The sequence below is a fragment of the Giraffa tippelskirchi genome, chromosome 4, assembly GCF_054371585.1.
Source record: "Giraffa tippelskirchi isolate mGirTip1 chromosome 4, T2T-mGirTip1v1.2.pri, whole genome shotgun sequence".
NCBI classification, from domain to species: Eukaryota; Metazoa; Chordata; class Mammalia; order Artiodactyla; family Giraffidae; genus Giraffa; species Giraffa tippelskirchi.
The window spans coordinates 139112766-139133278 of NC_137278.1; the positions used below are offsets into that span (position 1 = coordinate 139112766).

The window sequence follows — 20513 nt, forward strand, 5'->3', positions numbered from 1 at the left end:
ACCACCCTTATGGCAGAAAGTGAAGAAGAACTAAAGAGCCTCTTGATGAAAGTGAAAGAAGAGAGTGAAAAAGTTGGCTTAAAGCTCAACGTTCACAAAACTAAGATCATGGCATCTGGTCCCATCACTTCATGGCAAATAGATGTGGAAACAGTGTCAGACTTTATTTTTTTGGGCTCCAAAATCACTGCTGATGGTGATCGCAGCCATGAAATTAAAAGACGCTTACTCCTTGGAAGGAAGGTTATGGCCAACCTAGATAGCATATTTAAAAGCAGAGACATTACTTTGCCAACAAAAGTCCATCTAGTCAAGGCTATGGTTTTTCCAGTGGTCATGTATGGATGTGAGAGTTGGACGGTGAAGAAAGCTGAGTGCCAAAGAATTGATGCTTTTGAACTGTGGTGTTGGAGAAGACTCTTGAGAGTCCCTTGGACTGCAAGGAGATCCAATCAGTCCATCCTAAAAGTGATCAATCCTGGGTGTTCACTGGAAGGTCTGATGTTGAAGCTGAAACTCCAATACTTTGGCCACCTCATGCAAAGGGTTGACTCATTGGAAAAGACCCTGATGCTGGGTAGGATTGGGGGCGGAAGGAGAAGGGGATGACAGAGGATGAGATGGTTGGATGGCATAACCAACTCGATGGACATGGGTTTGGGTGGACTCCGGGAGTTGGTGATAGACAGAGAGGCCTGGTGTGCTGCAATTCATGGGGTCGCAAAGAGTCAGACACGACTGAGCGACTGAACTGAACTGAATGGGCCAGGATGCCATGATCTTAGTTTTTTTAATATTTAGTTTTAAGCCAGGTTTCTCACTCTCCTCCTTCACCACCATCAGGAGGTTGTTTAGTTCCTCTTTGCTTTCTGCCAGTAGAGTGGTATCATCCGCATATCTGAGGTTGTTGTTTTTCCTGCCTGTCTTGGTTTCAGCTTGTAACCCATCCAGCTTGACATTTCTCCTGATGTGCTCAGCGTATGGTGACACAGACAGCCCTGCTGTGCTCCTTTCTAAACCCTAAGCTAGCTGTTCCACATCAGGTTCTAACTGTTGCTTCTTGATGCGTGTGCAGGTTTCTCAGCAACAGCTAAGATCATCCGGTATTTCCAGCCCCTTCAGAGCTTTCCACAGCTTGTTACGATCCACAAGTCAAAGGCTTTAGTGTGGTCAATGAAGCAGAGGTAGACGTTTTTCTTGAATTCCCTTGATTCCTCCATGATCCAGCAAATGTTGCCAATTTGATCTCTGGTTCCTCTGCCTTTTCCCTTGTGGCTCAGCTGGTAAAGAACCTGCTTGCAATGCAGGAGACCTGGGTTTGATCCCTGGGTTGGGAAGATCCCCTGAAAAAGGGAAAGGCTACCCACTCCAGTATTTTGGCCTGGAGAACTCCATGGACTGTACAGTCCATGGGGTCGCAAAGCGTCAGACACAACTGAGTGACTTTCACTTTCACCTTCCTCTGCCTTTTCTAAACACAACTTGTACGTCTGGCAGTTCGTGGTTTGTGTAAGACTGAAGCCTAGCATGCAAGATTCTAAGGATGAACTCACAAGCATGGGAGATGAGTGCAGCTGTCCGATGGTTTTAACATTCTTTAGTACTGCCCTTCTTGGGAACTGAAATGAAGACTGACCTTCTCCTGTTCTATGGCCACCGCTGGGTCTTCCAGATTTGCTGACATATTCGAGTTATGACACTGATAAACTGATTCCTATCTTAAAATTCACTCCTCCCCATCTTATTTAAACCAGCTTCTTTGCTTAGCAATAGCCTCTGGGCAGGTCTCTTGGCTTTCAATTTTAACAGCTCTTTAAGCCAACTCCCACTGCAGTGGGTTCTATCATTAACATATTCATAACATGTACACACAATGCAGAATAGTGTCATAAAGGTTTTATGCTGTAACTTTCTCCATGATTTTATCATGAGTATTTCCCATTGTTATCTGAAACTGTATTTCCACAAATAAATTTCTGCCTACATTTTAAGGCTCTACTAAGCTCTATAAATGTTATACTATTCAACACTCAAAATTGTTTTGAAGATTAGGAAGTTTATACCTCACTTACAGTAAGCAGGCACTACCTAAATAATCACAATAAGTTATCATTTAAAGTAAGCCATCTTCTCTCTAAATATACCTTATTTTATAATCTGAAGCCATGCAAATGTGTTACAGAAGCTTTCAGAGTGGCTCAGCAGTAGAGATATTTCTGCCTGGCAAATCCTACAGACTAAGAAGCCTGGTGGGCTACAGTCCATGGTGTCACAAAGAGTCAGACATGACTCAGTGACTAAACAACAATAACAAATACATTTAAAAAAATCTAACTAGAAAATAAAAAAAAAGTAAAACAAACCCAACGATATACATTCAGTTAATGGCAAAACCACACAGAAAATCCTTTTAAGTATCCCAAATTTCTAATAGGATATATCCATAGGAGAGTAAGGGACCTAAAAAAAAATTGTTTTTAAAAAAATAATTTGTACCTTTTCCCATTGCTGCATTAGTCCTACATTTTATTTATCACTTGTTTGTTCTAGGTAAACTATAAAATAATTCTATCAAGCTGAAAATATTTTTAAATTGAGATATTTATTAGAAACATCAAGTCTATAAATTAATCTGGAAAAAATGACATTTGGTAATAATTAAATCTGCCCCTTCTGAAATATGGTAGGCCTCTTCATTTTTTCCACCTTAAAGCACTTTAGATCAACCCCAACCTAAGCTGTAACCTAGCAGAAATGACAATCATGAAGGCGATATCACCCATCTAAGAGGGTTAGAGGATTTACTTATAGAAGTAAAAAACAACTAACATATAAACAAATATTTGTGCCTTTTGATGGGGTATAATGAATCCATAATATACTCATATACCATCACCATGAGCCCAATCCCCCTAAGCAAAAGTTTAAGATTGACAGCTTCTTGACCTTTCCCAGATCCTCCCTTGGATCTCTACAGAGGATTCTGAGGAGAGAGAGAGAGAACATACACCCATTCAATAAACATGAGTGCCTACTATGTGCCAGGTTATAAACACAGTGCTGGGAATAAAAAGCAAAACAGCAACCTCCTTGAGCAAAGAAAAGGACTGGCTCAAATTACTAACTCCCAGAGCAACAAAGAGAAAAGCAGCAGAACAGCATACCAGAAACTGTCTACCTGTCCCTGAGTTGGCCCTTGCTTAAATACTTCTTTGTTAACTGATGGTCTGAGTTTTATCAAACCTCGAATTTTTTTCACAAATTACATTCAACACAAGCCCTCCCTTTTAGAAATTTAAATAAGAAATATAAACTACAGATTTTCTACATAAATAAAATGTTATCTTTTATTTTCAAACTTTTGACTTTTAAAAGCTTGATCTATCTCCATTTCAATTAGCTTTGATAGAGAAAATTCACTTGGACACTAGGTTTTGAATTATTCTAACGTAAGAACAACTTACACTGGGGTGACTTCGAGGAGGTACTCTTTCTCTTGGAAGTCTTTCATAGTCATATCGTCCCTCAGACCACATTTCATCTCCTCTGTAAGCCACTAAAGAATAAAAAAAGAAACCAGAGAATAATGGGTATTAGGTTACTAGGAAATAAGTAAGAAAAGGAAAAGCTAAGTTATTATATTCGGATACAAATTCTAGAGACACTTAAGTGGGAATAAATGTAAGTGATCAAAAGGAAAAAGAATGATTACAACAATTCTTCAAAAATAATTTTAAAATTTTCTTCAAAAAAAAAATGTAATAAAAAGTCCCACCTTTCTTCAATTTCCAAGGCTACGAAAAGCTTCAAAGACCATATTCCCATCAACTATAGGAAGATTCATACAACCACAAGTTTTCCATTCTCATAGAGTAAAAATTAGAAAAGATTCATTTTAATGAGTAGTATGAGAGACTGATCAGCAAAGCTGAATGATGTGTACAACAGCAGCTTCATCTTTTCTACATCCTTAAGAGCTTACTGTCTCTCTGTACATCCAATGAAGTGGTTTTACCTGGAAAAAATACTAAGTAAACAATCCCGTAAAAACACACTCAACAAACCCTGAAAGAAACCACACTTGATTTTCTTTCATTTCTATAATCTCATTTTAATGCCAAGGCACCTTTGTAAAATTTGAAATTAAATGTTCTGCCAGCATTCTTCACATGTGGGATGCAAAGAGAGACTCCTAGACTTTGACAGAGCTGACACATTCTGGGTAGAGAGCTAATGCAGTGTGCAGAGCAGAGCTAATGCAGTGCAGAGCTAATGCAGAGTCCTGATGAAAGAGCATCTGTGAACAAGTTAACAATGCAAAAAGAGAGAAGATGAGAATAGGGTGCAGGAAACAGCTCATAAGTCATTTACATAAAACAGTGATGCCATAGTTGAGGAGTTGGCAAATGTTTCTGTAAAGGACCAGACAAATATTTTTGGCACTGCAGGTCACAGGCCTCTGTTACAACTGCTCAATTCTGCTATTTTATAACATGAAAGCAGTCACAGGCAATATATATAAATGTATGGTGGGGCCACGCTCCAAAAACATTCTATCTACAAAAACAGGCAGGTAGCCCCAGAGTAGATGGCAAATGTTTAACAGGATAGAACTGGAAGAGGGTAAAGTAGCAGTATAGATGGAGTGGTATAGATCTGTGAACCATCCTGATGAGTAGACAGATGATCTTGAGCAAGAAGCAAAAATGGGACAGGTACCAAGTTAGGGCCTTTTAGTACACAGAAAACAAGGCAACAGGTCCACATGCTTAGTCCCCAGATCTGTGAAGAAGAAAAATATTTCAAAGACACACATCAAGAGATTTTTGGTGGTTCTTTATGATTGAATACAAAGGGGGAGAAAAAAGAATGAACATCCCGTTTTGGCAGCACAGAACTGTAATATTTTAGGTTAGTTTAGACTAACGGAAAAATAAAGATTGGAGGATGAGAGCAATATTCTTTAACACTATCATAGTACAATCAACCTTAATTTTCTCTGTTAAAAAAAAAACCTATAATGTGTTCTAATACAAACAGACCAAATAAAATTAACTAACTAACCAAAGGTGCCAGGGGAAATCTTAAGTTATAAATTCAGTTCAGTTCAGTCGCTCAGTCCTGTCTGACTCTTTGCGACCCCATGAATTGCAGCACACCAGGCCTCCCTGTCTATCAACCACTCCCGGAGTTTACCCAAACCCATGTCCATCGAGTTGGTGATGCCATCCAACCATCTCATCCTCTGTCGTCCCCTTCTCCTCCTGCCCCCAATCCTACCCAGCATTAGGGTCTTTTCCAATGAGCCAACTCTTTGCATGAGGTGGCCAAAGTAGTGGAGTTTCAGCTTCAACATCAGTCCTTCCAATGAACACCCAGGATTGATCTCTTTTAGGATGGATTGATTGGATCTCCTTGCAGTCCAAGGGACTCTCAAGAGTCTTCTCCAACACCACAGTTCAAAAGCATCAATTCTTCGGCACTCAGCTTTCTTCACCGTCCAACTCTCACATCCATACATGACCACTGGAAAAACCATAGCCTTGACTAGACGGACTTTTGTTGGCAAAGTAATGTCTCTGCTTTTAAATATGCTATCTAGGTTGGTCATAACCTTCCTTCCAAGGAGTAAGCGTCTTTTAATTTCATGGCTGCGATCACCATCAGCAGTGATTTTGGAGCCCAAAAAAATAAAGTCTGACACTGTTTCCACATCTATTTGCCATGAAGTGATGGGACCAGATGCCATGATCTTAGTTTTGTGAACGTTGAGCTTTAAGCCAACTTTTTCACTCTCTTCTTTCACTTTCATCAAGAGGCTCTTTAGTTCTTCTTCACTTTCTGCCATAAGGGTGGTGTCATCCGCATATCTGAGGTTGTTGATATTTCTCCCGGCAGTCTTGATTCCAGCTTGTGTTTCTTCCAGCCTAGCGTTTCTCATAATGTACTCTGCATATAAGTTAAATAAGCAGGGTGACAATATACAGCCTTGACGTACTCCTTTTCCTATTTGGAACCAGTCTGTTGTTCCATGTCCAGTTCTAACTGTTGCTTCCTGACCTGCATACAGGTTTCTCAAGAGACAGGTCAGATGGTCTGGTATTCCCATCTCTTGAAGAATTTTCCAGTTTATTGTGATCCACACATTCAAAGGCTTTGGCATAGTCAATAAAGCAGAAATAGATGTTTTTCTGGAACTCTCTTGCTTTTTCGACGATCCAGCGGATATTGGCAATTTGATCTCTGGTTCCTCTGCCTTTTCTAAAACCAGCTTGAACATCTGGAAGTTCACGGTTCACGTATTGCTGAAGCCTGGCCTGGAGAATTTTGAGCATTACTTTACTACCATGTGAGATGAGTGCAATTGTGGGGTAGTTTGAGCATTCTTTGGCATTGCCTTTCTTTGGGATTGGAACGAAAACTGACCTTTTCCAGTCCTGTGGCCACTGCTGAGTTTTCCAAATTTGCTGGCATATCGAGTGCAGCACTTTCACAGCATCACCTTTGAGGATTTGAAATAGCTCAACTGGAATTCCATCACCTCCACTAGCTTTGTTCATAGTGATGCTTTCTAAGGCCCGCTTGACTTCACATTCCAGGATGTCTGGCTCTAGGTGAGTGATCACACCATCGTGATTATCTGGGTCATGAAGATCTTTTTTGTGCAGTTCTTCTGTGTAGTCTTGCCACCTCTTCTTAATATCTTCTGCTTCTGTTACTATTATGCATAAATTAACCTGAATTCCAACTCTATAATCAGACACTATTAACAATGTTATTTCAAAGTAAACAGTCTTTCAGGTAGAGGAATTGATGGAAGCTTAAAAGGAACTGTCATCATTACGTCTCTTCTACTTTTACTGAATCCAGGTTTCAGTAAAAAAAAAAGTTTCAATCTAAACAATGAGTTAGGTTTTATCCTACGTAAGATATAGTACACAGAAACAGTAACAGCAACAAACTGAAATCAAATCACAGGGAAAAAAAAAAAACCCAACCACCCTAAAGAAAAACAGATATTGGGTGTGGGTAGCCATTCCCTTCTCCAGAGGATCTTTCAGACCCAGGAATCAAACCAGGGTCTCCTGCATTGCAGGCAGATTCTTTACCAGTTGAGCTACCAGGGGAGCCCAGGGTAAGGAAAGCAACATTCATACATTAATGAAATATAATTTGGAACAGACTGGAAACAATTTGACAGTATCTATTAAAATGTTAAATACACATACACTTTGACCTGGCAATTCCCATCTATATACACTTGTAAGTGTGCATGGCAAAGACTGAAAACCACCTCAAATGTCCCTCAGGAGGGCACAGATTAAATGAAATATTATACATTCATATGAAGTAATCCTATGTGAACCATTGTCAAGGAAAAGTAATATCATATATAACAACATAGAAAGACTGTCAAGATACACTGCTAAGTAAAAAAGAAAAGGGCAGACTAACATGTAAAGTATGCAGACACCTTGGAAGTAAAAAAGCAGGATATGAATACACACATGCTTATGCACAGACAACTACTGGGATATAAGCAAGAGAACATAACCATGCCTGCCTCTGGGGAAAATGAGATGGCTGAAGTATTGGAGGGTAAATATTTTTACTACATGTTTTACACACCTTATCATTATAAAAACAGATAATTGTTTTCAAAGGTCCTGAAAATCATTCAATAAATAAAACATGTCAAGTGATGGCAAAAATTATGAATATAAAGTAATGAACTAAAGGCAAACAGAAGGAAAAGTAAGATTTTGTAATTAATGAGAAAGAAAAACTATAAGAGCTCTAAAGAAATACTGTATAGTTTCTTAACAAGATGCAGTACTAAATTACTGAAATCTACTGGCTTCCCATACCAACAAAAATGTATGAGTAATTACTATTCTACTTGAGTCCTTTCAGGAATCAAATTAAAGTTGTCAACAATTTCCTGTAGGTGGGGGGGGGGGAATACAGACATAAGGATTTGTGTCTGTACATACCAACAGAGAAATATAATTAAACTTTCATTCACTCATACAAGCTCTCAAAATAAAAAATTATGTGCCTTAATAAGCAAAACTCCCTTCAAACACACCTTTGAAAATAGAATATATTATTTTGACCACCAGAGGCCACTCAAGTTTCACAAGAACAAAAAAATTTTGTCGTCAAGAAGATTTCTAGTGCTAATTTTGCCAACTGAGAGGTGGACAGGGTGTCTCTTTCAGCCTTTCTCTGAAAGGACGGCACTAGATGCTGAAGGTCGTTCTCACCTAGAGCACTGGCTGTAAAGCTCTCACATACTAAAAGAAAACCCAACATCCTTTTAGTCTGGAAAACCCTACATTTTTGTATTGGTAATAAATGGTCCATGTTCAAAAGTAATCCCAGTATCAAACCAATAAATCATCAGCTCATCAAAGAACACTCAATTTATTATGTGTAAGTTTGAAGGAAAACTTTTAATGACTTTCCCTCAAAATATACAAATTACACTGAGCAACCTTACATAAAATGAAAAAAAGAAGAAAAAAGGCATGTATGACTCATGATGGAAATTTGTAAATATCTAAAATATTCTTAACTTTTAAAAAAAGTAACTAACTCTACTCAAGGCTCTAGTTCTACCTACCACTTTGCATGAAATTCAAAGGACAGAGGAGTGGGTCTACTAGAAAGATTAGGCTCACCTAATTTCTGTACAGAAATTTTGAGAAGTGCTTCACTAGCTGAGTGAAGAAATAAGACTGTATTTATAGTCTTAAATTTATAGGTCACTCTTGATCTAGTTAGTTCCCTTTTATTGCCTGGCTGTTTGGAAGACAAAGAACAAAAATTTTACTGCAATTACCTCACAGTATTTCTACTTTAATTAATCAATCCACAACTTACAGAAGCTAAGGAAAAAAAGCAGCAAAGAAAGTGAAAGTACTTAACTTTGATGAAGCCCAGCAACTGGAAATAAAGCAGCTACAACACAGCAAAAATTAAGAAACATAATCATACAGAAAGTCAAAATAGCACTATCTAGAATATACATCATCAAAGACAAGAGACCAATTAAATTCATTTGTGGAAGAGCTAAGTGTAAGGAAATGAATCACAGAGTTAAAATCCGGAGACAGGAAACAAACTTAAAAGCAATTTATTAGATAGGGAGTTACTGTTTAATAGGTGTGTTATTTCAGTTTGGGGAGATGAAAAGCACTGGTGGTGGTGATGGTTGCACAACATGATGTACCTAATACCACTGACTCCTATGCTCAAATAACTAAAAAGGAAAATTTTATGTATATTGTATCACAATTTTGTAAAAAAATTTAACATGAATTTATCCAGCATCAAACTCTCAACTGAATTTGCTGAATATATCTTCTGTAAGGCATCAAACTGTATTCTGAACTTAATTTCTACTAAAAACAAACAGCATCCACAAAACAGCTAGATATTACACTACTATTACCAAAACTTCAACTCCTACAGTTAAATCTATGACAATTTTGCATATTTGACTCCATACCTAATGATGTCCCAATATTCACCTTATCAGGAGCTATATAAAAATCACAGTTTCAAGTAAAACTGTTTGGTAAATAAATTCTCTTTACTTGAAAAAGTTGACAATTTTTTAAAGACCTTAATTTAAAATTTCAATTACTGTAGTTATAGGAATAATTTTACAAAAGGAAATTAGCTTCCTTTACAAATTAAAATACATATTTAATTGTCTATACCACTGTGATTAAATATAAGCATTAGGCTATAAAGCAATCTCCTATAATCACTTATTTCACTTTTTTAAGTTATTTCTTACTAGTGAATACACCAAAATATTAATATTTTTAGTGAATATGCAGGTATTTCGCTTTTAAACATTCTCTTCCCATACCTATTGCTTTTATAAAACAGCAATAACAAAATATAATCTTTATTATCTAAATTACTATGTATTTTCAGAATAAGTATATAAAATAGTAGAGCACAAGATAGTGGTGAAATTAAAGAGCTTGGTATAGCAAAATAATTAGCATCCACTAGTAGAAAACACTCCTTTCATTATTAAGAAACCTATATAAGTGGGAAACGTAGAAATATAAATAGACAACTCTGTATGCAACCATGTACTGTTAGTCAAACAAAACAGAAGACAGTTTGACGATTACCTGCAAAAGAAAGGAAAAAACAATAGGCTGTAAAGAAGATGGACTTTAAGCTGGATTGTAAAACAACAGGAAAGGGAAAAGGTATTAGAGCAGGATGATATGATGAAGGTAGTGTAGAGCAATGAGGGAAGAATATGCTAATATCACCTTGAATTCACAGAGTCTGTGTGTAATTTTTGAAGCATTTAAGAATAAGTGATGAAAAAAAAAAAGAAGAAGTGATGAGCACAGCAATCTTCAGAACAGAGGCACATGTTTATGACATTAGGCTATTGACCCATTCTGTAATTGAAGCTCATCACCTAAATTTAAACCAAGGAGCTCAGACTCCCAGCAAAATGAAGTGATGATGTTTACTTACCTGTCATCACTTCACTAACCTCCAACCATTAGAGGAGTATCAGAAGTACTCTAGTAAAGTTCTCTAATCCAACACCACATGAAAACTGAAGAATACAACAGAAAAATGGAAGGACCCTCTACATTACAATTAGGCAGAGAATAGAATTAGAATTCAGTGTGGGGAATATAGGCTTCAGAAGTTTGCTAATAACAGATACTCCCTTTCATGGATCACAGCCTTGTCATGGGGAAGGGGCTTCTGTAACTCAACGAAGATATGAGCCACGCCCTGCAGGGCCACCCTAGATGGACGGGTCAAGTGAAGAATTCTGACAAAATATGGCCCACTGGAGGAGGGAATGGCAAATCACTCCAGTAATCTTGTTGTGAGAACCATATGAACAGCACAAAAAGGCAAAAAGATATGACACCGAAAGAAGAGCCCCCCAGAAAGGAAGGTGTCCAACACAGAGAAGAGCAGAGGGCAATTACTAACAGCTCCAGAAAGAATGAAGCTGCTGGGCCAAAGTGGAAACAACGCTCAGTTGGGATGTGTTTGGGGTGAAAATAATGTCCGATGCTGCAAAGAAGAATACCGCATGGAAACTTGGAATGTTAGGTCCATGAGTCAAGGTGAATTGGATGTGGTCAAGAAGGAGATGGCAAGGAGATGGAAAGTGTGAACATCAACATCCTGTGGAATCACTGAACTAAAATGGACAGGAATGGGTGAATTTAATTTAGATGACCATTATATCTACTACTGTGGGCAAGAATCCCTTTAGAAGAAATGAAGTAGCCCTCATGGTCCACAAGAGAGTCGGGAATGCAGTACTTGGGTACAATCTCAGAAACGACCAAGTGAGCTCAGTTCACTTCCAAGGCAAACCATTCAACATCACAGTAATCCGAGTCTATGCCCCAACCTGTAATGCTGAAGAAGCTGAAGTTGAACGGTTCTGTGAAGACCTACAAGACCTTCTAGAACTAACACCAAAAAAATATGTTAGTTCTTTTCATCACAGGGGATGGAATGCAAAAGTAAGCAGTCAAGAGATCCCTGGAGTAACAGGCAAATTTGACCTTGAAGTACAAAATGGAGCAGGGCAAAGGCTAACAAAATTTTGCCAAGAGGACACACTGATCAAGCAAACACCCTTTTCCAACAACATAAGAGACGACTTTACACATGGGTATCACCAATGGTCAATATCAAAATCAGACTGATTATATTCTTTGCAGCTGAAGACGGAGAAGCTCTATATAGTCAGGAAAAACAAGACCTGGAGCAGACAGTGGCTCCAATCATCAGCTCCTTATTGCAAAATTCAGGCTTAAATTGAAAAAAGTAGGGAATACCACTAGGCCATTCAGGTATGACCTAAATCAAATCCCTTATGACTATACAGTGGAGGTGATGAATATATTCAAGGGATTAGATCAGGTAGACAGAGTGCCTGAAGAACTGTGGGCAGTTCATAACACTATACAAGGCAGTGACCAAACCCATCCCAAAGAAAAAGAAATGAAGAAGGCAAAGTGGTTGTCTGAGAAGGCTTTACAAAATAGCTGAGGAAAGAAAAGAAGCGAAAGCAGGGAGAAAGGGAAAGATATACCCAACTGAATTCATAGTTCCAGAGAATACTAAGGAGAGATGAAGTCTTCTTCAATGAACAATGCAAAAAAACAAGAGTAAAACAGTAGAATGGCAAAGACTAGTGATCTCTTCAAGAAAACTGGAGATATCAAGGGACTATTTCATGCAAGGATGGGCACGATACACAACAGAAGTGGTAAGGATCTAACAGAGGCCAAAGAGCTTAAGAAGAGGTGGCAAGAATACACAGAAGAACTATGCAAAAAAAGATCTTAATGAAACATATAACCATGATGGTGTGCTCACTGACCTAGAGCCACACACCCTGGAGTGTGAAGTCAAGTGGCCCTTAGGAAGTATTACCATGAACAAAGCTAGTGGAGATGATGGAATCCCAGCAGAGCAATTTAAAATCCTAAATGATAACACTGTTAAAGTGCTGCACTCAATATGTCAGCAAATTTGGAAAACTCAGCAGTGGCCGAAGGACTAGAAAAGGTCAGTTTTCATTACAATCTCAAAGTAGGGCAGTGCCAAACTGTTCAAACTACTGCACGATTGCACTCATTTTCCATGCTAGTAAGGTGATGCTCAAAGTCCTTCCAGCTAGGCTTCAATAGTATGTGTACCAAGAACTTCCAGATGTACAAGGTGGGTTTAGAAAAGGCAGAGGAACCAGAGATCAAATTGCCTACATCCACTGAATCATAGGGAAAGCAAGAGAATTCCAGAAAAACATCTACCTCTGCTTCACTGACTACACTAAAGCCTTTGACTGTGTGGACCACAATTTTCCACAAATTGTGGAAAATTCTTAAGGATATGGCAATACCTGACCATCTTACCTGTCTTCTGAGAAACCTACAAGTGGGTCAGAAGCAACAGTAGAGCCTTATATGGAACAACTGACTGGTTCAAAACTGGGAAAGGAGTACTTCAAGACTGTATATTGTCACCCAGCTTATTTAACTTATATGAAAAGTACATCATGCGAAATGCCAGGCTGGATGAGTCACAAGCTGGAATCAACACTGCCAGGAGAAATATTAACAATCTCAGATATGTAGATGATACCACTCTGATGGCAGAAAGCAAAGAGGAACTAATGAGCCTCTTGATGAAAATGAAAAAGAGTGAAAAAGTTGGCTTAAAACTCAACATTCAAAAAATTAAGATTATGGCATCCAGTCCTATCACTTCATGGCAAATAGATAAGAAAACAATGGAAACAGTGGCAGATTTATTTTCCTGGGCTCAAAGATCACTGCAGATGGCGACTGCAGTCATGAAATTAAAAGATGTGTGCTCCTTGGAAGGAAACCTATGACAAACCTAGACAGTGTATTAAAAAGCAAAGACATCATTTCATCAACAAAGGTCCATACAGTTAAAGCTATGGTTTTTCTAGTAGTCATGTACGGATATGAGAGCTGGACCATAAAGAATGCTGAGCGCAATATCCTCCTGTCAAACTATTTATGCTTTGATTCCACACGTAAGGCAATAGAGAAAGATCTCTCTAGTCAACTTCCAGTATTAAATACACTCAGGATAAACAGCTTTCCCTCCTTCCCAAATGCATTCCTTTCACTCTTTATATTCATTCAATAACTGATTTGACAGCAAACCACGGTGAGCAATTAGGTCACATTTCAGGCCTTTGCACTGGCAATTCCCCACCCAGAATGCTTTTCTCCAGGTATTTGCATGGTTAACCCTCAATGTCACTTCCAAAGTCGTCTTAATGTCATTTTTCTACCAGATTCCCCTAATTTTGCTGTTTTTTTTCATAGTACTAATCATCTAAGATACTAGATAACTCTGATGTATATTACTGGTCCCTTGCTACTAGGAATATGAACTATATGAACTACATTGTTAATTTATTAATATTAAGCACCTAGAACAATCCATACAATGTATGTGTTCAGTATCCATGGAAAATATCTGTTAATGCTGGTAACATGTCCTCTTTGGATAAATGATTCCCACATCTCCACTTCAAGAAGATATCTCACAGCACCTCCAATTCAGTATGCCTTCACACTACCCAGAAAACTGCTTCATCTCCTGTCTTCCCCATTTTGGTCAGTGACACCATATCAGATAACTAAAAAGGCCCAAATCAGAAACCTGAGTCATACAAGAACCAAAACTTATCATATCTCAGTTAACTAAAGCCAATTATTTCTATCACCTCAATATATAAGGCACATGTGTCTCCACTTCCCTATCCCAGCTATCAATGTCTTTGTTCATATCCTGTTAATCTAGTCATTGGACCCCCACAACAGTAAAACACTGGTCTCCTTGCTTCTGATGTCAGTCACATCCTACACCCAGCAACTGTAGCAAGAGTGCTCTCATAAGACAACTAGCTTAAAAATCTCTCAGTGACTCCACATTTCCTAAGAAAATCTCCGCCTAAACTTGAAAAAGGCTTATTTTTGACTTTTCTCCTATCTTTCCAGCTTCACCTCCTACCAATTCCCAGACAGTCTCCAGAACCTCCAAACATACCAAACTACATTTTGTCCTGCAAGTATGCCACTATTTCTCATCATCCTATCATGGCAAAACTTTCTCTTGCCTAGAGTATCTTTCTTCAACTTATCTGCCTTCACTCTCTACTCTTCCTTCAGGATTCAGCTAAAATGTAAGATTTTCTTATATTCTCCAGAAAGAGTAAACTGTTTCTTCTTCAGGCCTCTTAAAGCACCCAGCTATATTAGTACTATATAACATAATATTCAATTTACTTTCCTCCCTCTCCTGCCTCCCAAACTAAACACCACTGCAAAGGCAATGACTGTATACCTCTCTTACTTCTGTTGTTTAGCAGAGTAAAGGTACTTACTAAATATTGGCCAAATAAACATATCATTCATATGACCACTACATGAGCTATTCTGGAGAACCTAAATATTGGTTTTTACCTTTTGGTTATTCAGAAAACTTCCAATGAGCAATATTAGATTATGAGTCTTATCACATTTCTCATGACACTAATGCCACTTCATTTTTGAGCAAATGGTACCAATGAGAATCCTTTAGCTCCAGCACCTAAAACAGTGATTCTCAACCCTGTCTTCACATGAGGATCATCTCAGTTCAGTTCAGTCGCTCAGTCGTGTCCGACTCTTTGCGACCCCATGAATTGCAGCACGCCAGGCCTCTCTGTCCATCACCAACTCCCGGATTCTACCCAAACCCATGTCCATCGAGTCGGTGATGCCATCCAACCATCTCATCCTCTGTCGTCCCCTTCTCCTCCCGCCCCCAATCCTACCCAGCATCAGGGTCTTTTCCAATGAGTCAACCCTTCGCATGAGGTGGCCAAAGTATTGGAGTTTCAGCTTCAACATCAGACCTTCCAATGAACACCCAGGATTGATTTCATTTAGGATGGATTGATTGGATCTCCCCACAGTCCAAGGGACTCTCAAGAGTCTTCTCCAACACCACAGTTCAAAAGCATCAATTCTTCGGCGCTCAGATCTTATTCTCTAAAATCCCTATAGAGTTGCCTGGGACATTTTCTTTAAATCTTAAACTTATTTCACCTTAGGATGTGCTCCATTGAAGTTAAAGCAAGGTAAATATATTCCTGATATTCTAAATTAAAATAAGTTTTTAAGTGTCGGCCTGAGCCTAAAAATTACATAATACTATTTCTACTTGAAAATGTTTAAAATTCCAGACATCTAAAACAAAAGTAAATTTTAGAATATAAAGTGTATGAGGAAAATAAAAACATTGGATGTCAACTAAAATGGTCAAAATAAAGCAAAGAATCTACAGAAATTAATCACTGTTCAGTGCTCAGAGAGAGATAAATACAGGCAGTGGCAGTTTAAAAAAAGCCAAGAAAATTCAAATATAATCAAATATAAGATCACTTAAATGTGGATGAACAACAGTAAATGGTAGAATCCTCGAAAACAGAATGGAAATGTGCCTAAGAAAGATAACAAATGATGAGGGCAGAAGATTCGTTTTGCAAAGGAGCGGAAATGAACCTGCTAAGGTACTTAACAAGCTTTCATTTCCTCCCCTGAAGTAGGTATTATCCCTCCCATTCCAGAAAAAAAACAGAGGCTCTGAAAAGCTCAAATCTCAGAGGCTTAGGGAGCCTGGAATCAGACTCAGGCCTGTATGACTTTAAAAGCAAAGCCTTTTCCACCATATTACATTGCTTCACAGAGCAAACAGGCAAGGGCAGAGAGAACAAATTCAAAGGCATTAAATGGCACAACAAAGCAAAAAACTAGAGAAGGAGCTCACTGAGGCTTTTAAACCTAGAAATAAAGTGAAAGGAAAATGTCATGGATTGAAGGCGAAGAAGCTAGAGGAAAGAAGATCGCTGCTTGCTTCATAATGAACACTGTAACTCAGTACTGTTCAAGTGCTGCATTCTCTACGAGTGTCACGTGTTACTTGACTTTTCACTGTTTTAAGAAAACTTCTTTAAGTATTAAATACTTAGTAGTAGCTTCTTGTGGAGAAGGCAATGGCACCCCACTCCAGTACTCTTGCCTGGAAAGTTCCACAGACAGAGGAGCCTGGTGGGATGCAGTCCATGGGGTCGCTAAGAGTCGGACATGACTGAGCGACTTCACTTTCCCTTTTCACTTTCATGCATTGGAGAAGGAAATGGCAACCCACTGCAGTGTTCTTGCCTGGAGAATCCCAGGGACGGGGGAGCCTGGTGGGCTGCCGTCTATGGGGTCGCACAGAGTTGGACATGACTGAAGTGACTTAGCAGCAGCAGCAGCAGTAGCTTCTTGACTGTTCGTTGTAAGTGAATAAGTAACGGAAATTACTCTAATAGGCAAAATTATCAGATGTCTGACTAAGTATAATATTTTCAAATCTAAACCTCATTTCACATATGGATAAAGGTTACAGTCTTAACTGGTCAGCCTCCATGGTCTTTTACCCTCCATTTCACCCTTAAGCTGCTGCTGCTAAGTCGCTTCAGTTGTGTCCAACTCTGTGCGACCCCATAGATGGAAACCCACCAGGCTCCCCCGTCCCTGGGATTCTCCAGGCAAGAATACTGGAGTGGGTTGCCATTTCCTTCTCCAATGCATGAAAGTGAAAAGTGAAAGTGAAGTCACTCAGTGGTGTCCGACTCCTAGCGACCCCATGGACTGTAACCTACCAGGCTCCTCCGTCCAAGACACTCAATTATCTATGCTAAAAGTCATAGCTGAAGTCTCCCTGAACAAGAACCCTAATAGTTTATTAATGAACTGTAAAAAATCCAAATATCTCTGCTCTTCATATGCCCCCCTTCTGTTATTTCACCTAACCTCCTGTTCTCTCCATGCCTCCCTCCTCACCGTGTCACAAAGTAAGGAACACTACCCTAGAGGTAGAACACTTACTTCTCCAACTGGAATACTCCTTTTCGCTCTCTCACTCAATTTCCAAACATTCATCAAGGCCCAGTTCAAAATCTATTATTCTCCAGAAAGCCCATTTCTGAACCCTACAACACCTAAAACAGATTCCAAACCAATGACTAAGAAGCCACATGTGACTTATGTTTGGCCCAGGTTTCTTTTTTCTTAATAAAACATTATTCCATTGACCACATTTACAAACTAGGAGATAGCTCTTTAAGAAACTGTATTTCCAACTTTCCTTGAAAAGAACTGGACGCTCTGGCAACCCTGGGAGCACACAGTCACATAGCCAAACCAGCTGTAGCTGAGTAGCAGCTCATGCCTTTTGAAAGACTTTCACATTTTAAAATCAGAAGATGACATCAACTACCTGAATTCTGAGACTGTATCTGCAGCAACTGCAATGATTCAAGAAACTCTTGACTGCCTATTAGGCACTGGAGTTTCGAAGGTAAACAACACAAATACAGTCCCTCCTCAAAAGCCTAGCTTAGTAGCAAAGACAAAGAGATAAGCAATCAGGATACATCTGATAAATGCTACTAAAAGACAAGTAAAGAGCACTTAGCACATGGCAAGGGTACTGTCTATGGGAGGTCAGGAATACCACACAGAGAAAGTGACTAAAACTGAGATTTTTAGCAGATGTAGGTAGGAATCAACCAAAAAGGGGTAGGCTTGGGATAAGGAAAATCAAATGTCTCAGAGAAAAAGGAACTTTGCAAAGACACTGACAGAAGAAAAAAGCATTAGAAATTGAAATAAGTTGAATATGTCTAGAGCCATGAAAGAAAGTGCTAGTTGCTCAGTCGTGTCCGACTCTTTGTGACCCCATGGACTGTAGCCCTCCAGGCTCCTCTGTCCATGGGATTTTCCAGGCAAGAATACTGGAGTGAGGTGCCATTTCCTTCTCCAGTGTATCTTCCCAATCCAGGAATCGAACCCAGTTCTCCCACATTGCAGGCAGATTTTTTACCGCCTAAGCCAGGGAAGCAAGAGCCATGATCCACCCATAAATGCAGGGGTCAGAGAAAGGGCTCCACTGACAGGACTGGAGGGAAAAAACAAGTATTAGAGTCAGGAGATGTAAGAAAATTTCCATGAAGAGGTTGAATATGTAAAAGAGTTTGTTAAGCAGAGAAGAAAGGTTTCAGAGAGCACAGTTCCTGTGTTGAGGGGTGAAATGTGGGAAGAAAAAGAGGGAGAAGCAGTGATAGCCTAAATAAAGGGAGAGGGAGCGAGCACAAAGCAGCACGGGGATGAGGGTGTAGCATATTAGACCAAAAGGGCTTACATCTCGGGCGGTAACCAAGGATAACAGGGATGTGAAGCATGTCAGTTTTGGCTGGCCGCAAGTTTGCCAAAAGAATTAGTCCCAGCAGTCCCCTGGCAGACACAGAGGCCTTCGGGCCTCTCAAAATTCTGCTGCGCCCTGGCTGGATTGCACTTCCGTCTCTCTAGAAGACATCAGCTTCGGTCTGGCTTGATCGTGCAGGCTCCACGAGAGGCTCTGAGTTCCAGGCTGCTGGCACGCAGGCTCCCAGGGAGTGGTTACAGGGCTGGTCTGCGTGTGCTGGTGGGTAGAAGTTAAGTATAAACTACCCTGCATTATTTCCTGGTGTTTCTGTAGGAATGATGGGCCTGTTTACAGCCACTTAAGAGAAAAAACAGTGTTTGCCCGTTACAGATTTATAGGGAGAAAAAAGGTGCCAGGAAGTTTTACAGTTGTCCATACCAATACTCAGGATGAGTCTTTGTGTGAATTCGCGTGTCCGCAAGTTGACCTTGTCTCCCCAACGAGACTGAGGGATCCTCCAGAAAAAGGCCGCTTTACACTTTTTTGTAACTCCTTAAGTGCCTATAACCGAACTGGGCACGTCGAACACATACAGTAAATTTATCGACTTACTAACTGACCTCGGGTCACCGATGCCACCTAGTTCAGCTCTCTTTTTGCCTATTATGGTGCTAAAGAGAAGCTAACCTATACCACAGATTCAACACTTTCCTTTCTGCCAAACTCCGCTGCGTCTCTCCCCCTCAACCGCAGGAGCAGAATCCCTGCACAGTTCAAATTCAGCGGGAGACTCCAGGTCCCACCGCGGAAACGCCCGCCCGCCCGCTCACTTCCCCCTCCCGGGTTCAGGAGCCCGCGTGGCCGTCCCCATCCACCTCTCGTAAAGGTAAAAAGCGCTCACCGACTTCTGGGCCGCCGGGAGATCCCGTAAATGTAGTCGTCTGCTCGTCGCCGCGCTCCCAAGGAGGCACTTCCGGCGCACACTAAGATGTCAGCAAAAGCGCCCGCCCCTAAGCCCACCTCCGGGGTTTAGGTCAAAGGAAAGCTGGGAAGAGGCACGGCAGTTCTCTTCTCGTCTCCTGCGCCTGACTCCTCCCGGGACCCGTGATGCCGAGGCAGCTCCAAGGAGCGACGAACGGTCGGGGTTGAGCCCCAAGTGAGCTGAGGGCTCGCGTTCTTCTGGCCCTGCCCCCCGGGCCCGCCCCACTTGAAGGTAAACGCCTCCCCCGTTGCGGCCTTGCTCCCTGCAGGCTTCTTTCCAGAACAAGCGTCCGGAACCATTTGTCCCTCTCTCCGGCCACCCTTTTTATCTCAGGACTTTTACCTATCCTCACCGTTCTCACCAGAACGGCTAACGTATGAAAAGTTTCAGTTGGAAGCTTTTAAAAAGCGACCTATCGTGCTAGGTTCCTGAAGTCTCCATAACAGTCCAATCATCAAGCGATTTTCCTATCACATCGCGAATAACGATGCCTTAGAATCATTATTTTGCAATTTGTGATCTTCAGTACACACCACACACGCTTTTTAAATCGAAAATTTGAACTTGGTTGAATCTGATATAGTTTTCACAGGTGACTTGCTGACTTTGCAATATACAATATGAAAATGAATTACAGATTTTACTTGTAAACTTAAAAATACATATACAGGCCAGTACCCTTCAGGGCACTGAAAATTATTCAAATGATAAAAGGTATCATTTCATA

The 20513-nt window shown here is 40.0% G+C and overlaps 2 protein-coding genes across 20 annotated transcripts in view; one reads left to right on the top strand and one right to left on the bottom strand.

Moving 5' to 3' along the window:
• PPHLN1 (periphilin 1) overlaps window positions 1-19765 on the bottom strand; it is a 164152-nt gene extending 144387 nt beyond the window's left edge. For 7 of the 16 annotated variants that reach the window (XM_081593692.1, XM_081593689.1, XM_081593690.1 and 4 more), the window contains exons 1-2: window positions 19706-19765; window positions 3465-3556 (exon numbers count right to left, since the gene is read on the bottom strand). In XM_081593692.1, coding sequence (XP_081449818.1) covers window positions 3465-3536 — 72 coding nt within the window. In that variant the 5' untranslated portion in view covers window positions 3537-3556; window positions 19706-19765. Of the gene's footprint in view, window positions 1-3464; window positions 3557-18801; window positions 19081-19511 lie in introns of all 16 variants that reach the window. The other 9 variants (XM_081593688.1, XM_081593687.1, XM_081593677.1 and 6 more) reach the window with 3 other exon arrangements.
• Window positions 19766-19828: 63 nt separating this feature from the next.
• ZCRB1 (zinc finger CCHC-type and RNA binding motif containing 1) overlaps window positions 19829-20513 on the top strand; it is a 41243-nt gene continuing 40558 nt past the window's right edge. For all 4 annotated transcript variants that reach the window (XR_014083034.1, XM_081593695.1, XM_081593694.1 and 1 more), the window contains exon 1: window positions 19829-20017. The gene's annotated coding sequence lies outside the window, so the exon portion shown is untranslated. The remainder of the gene's footprint in view (window positions 20018-20513) is intronic.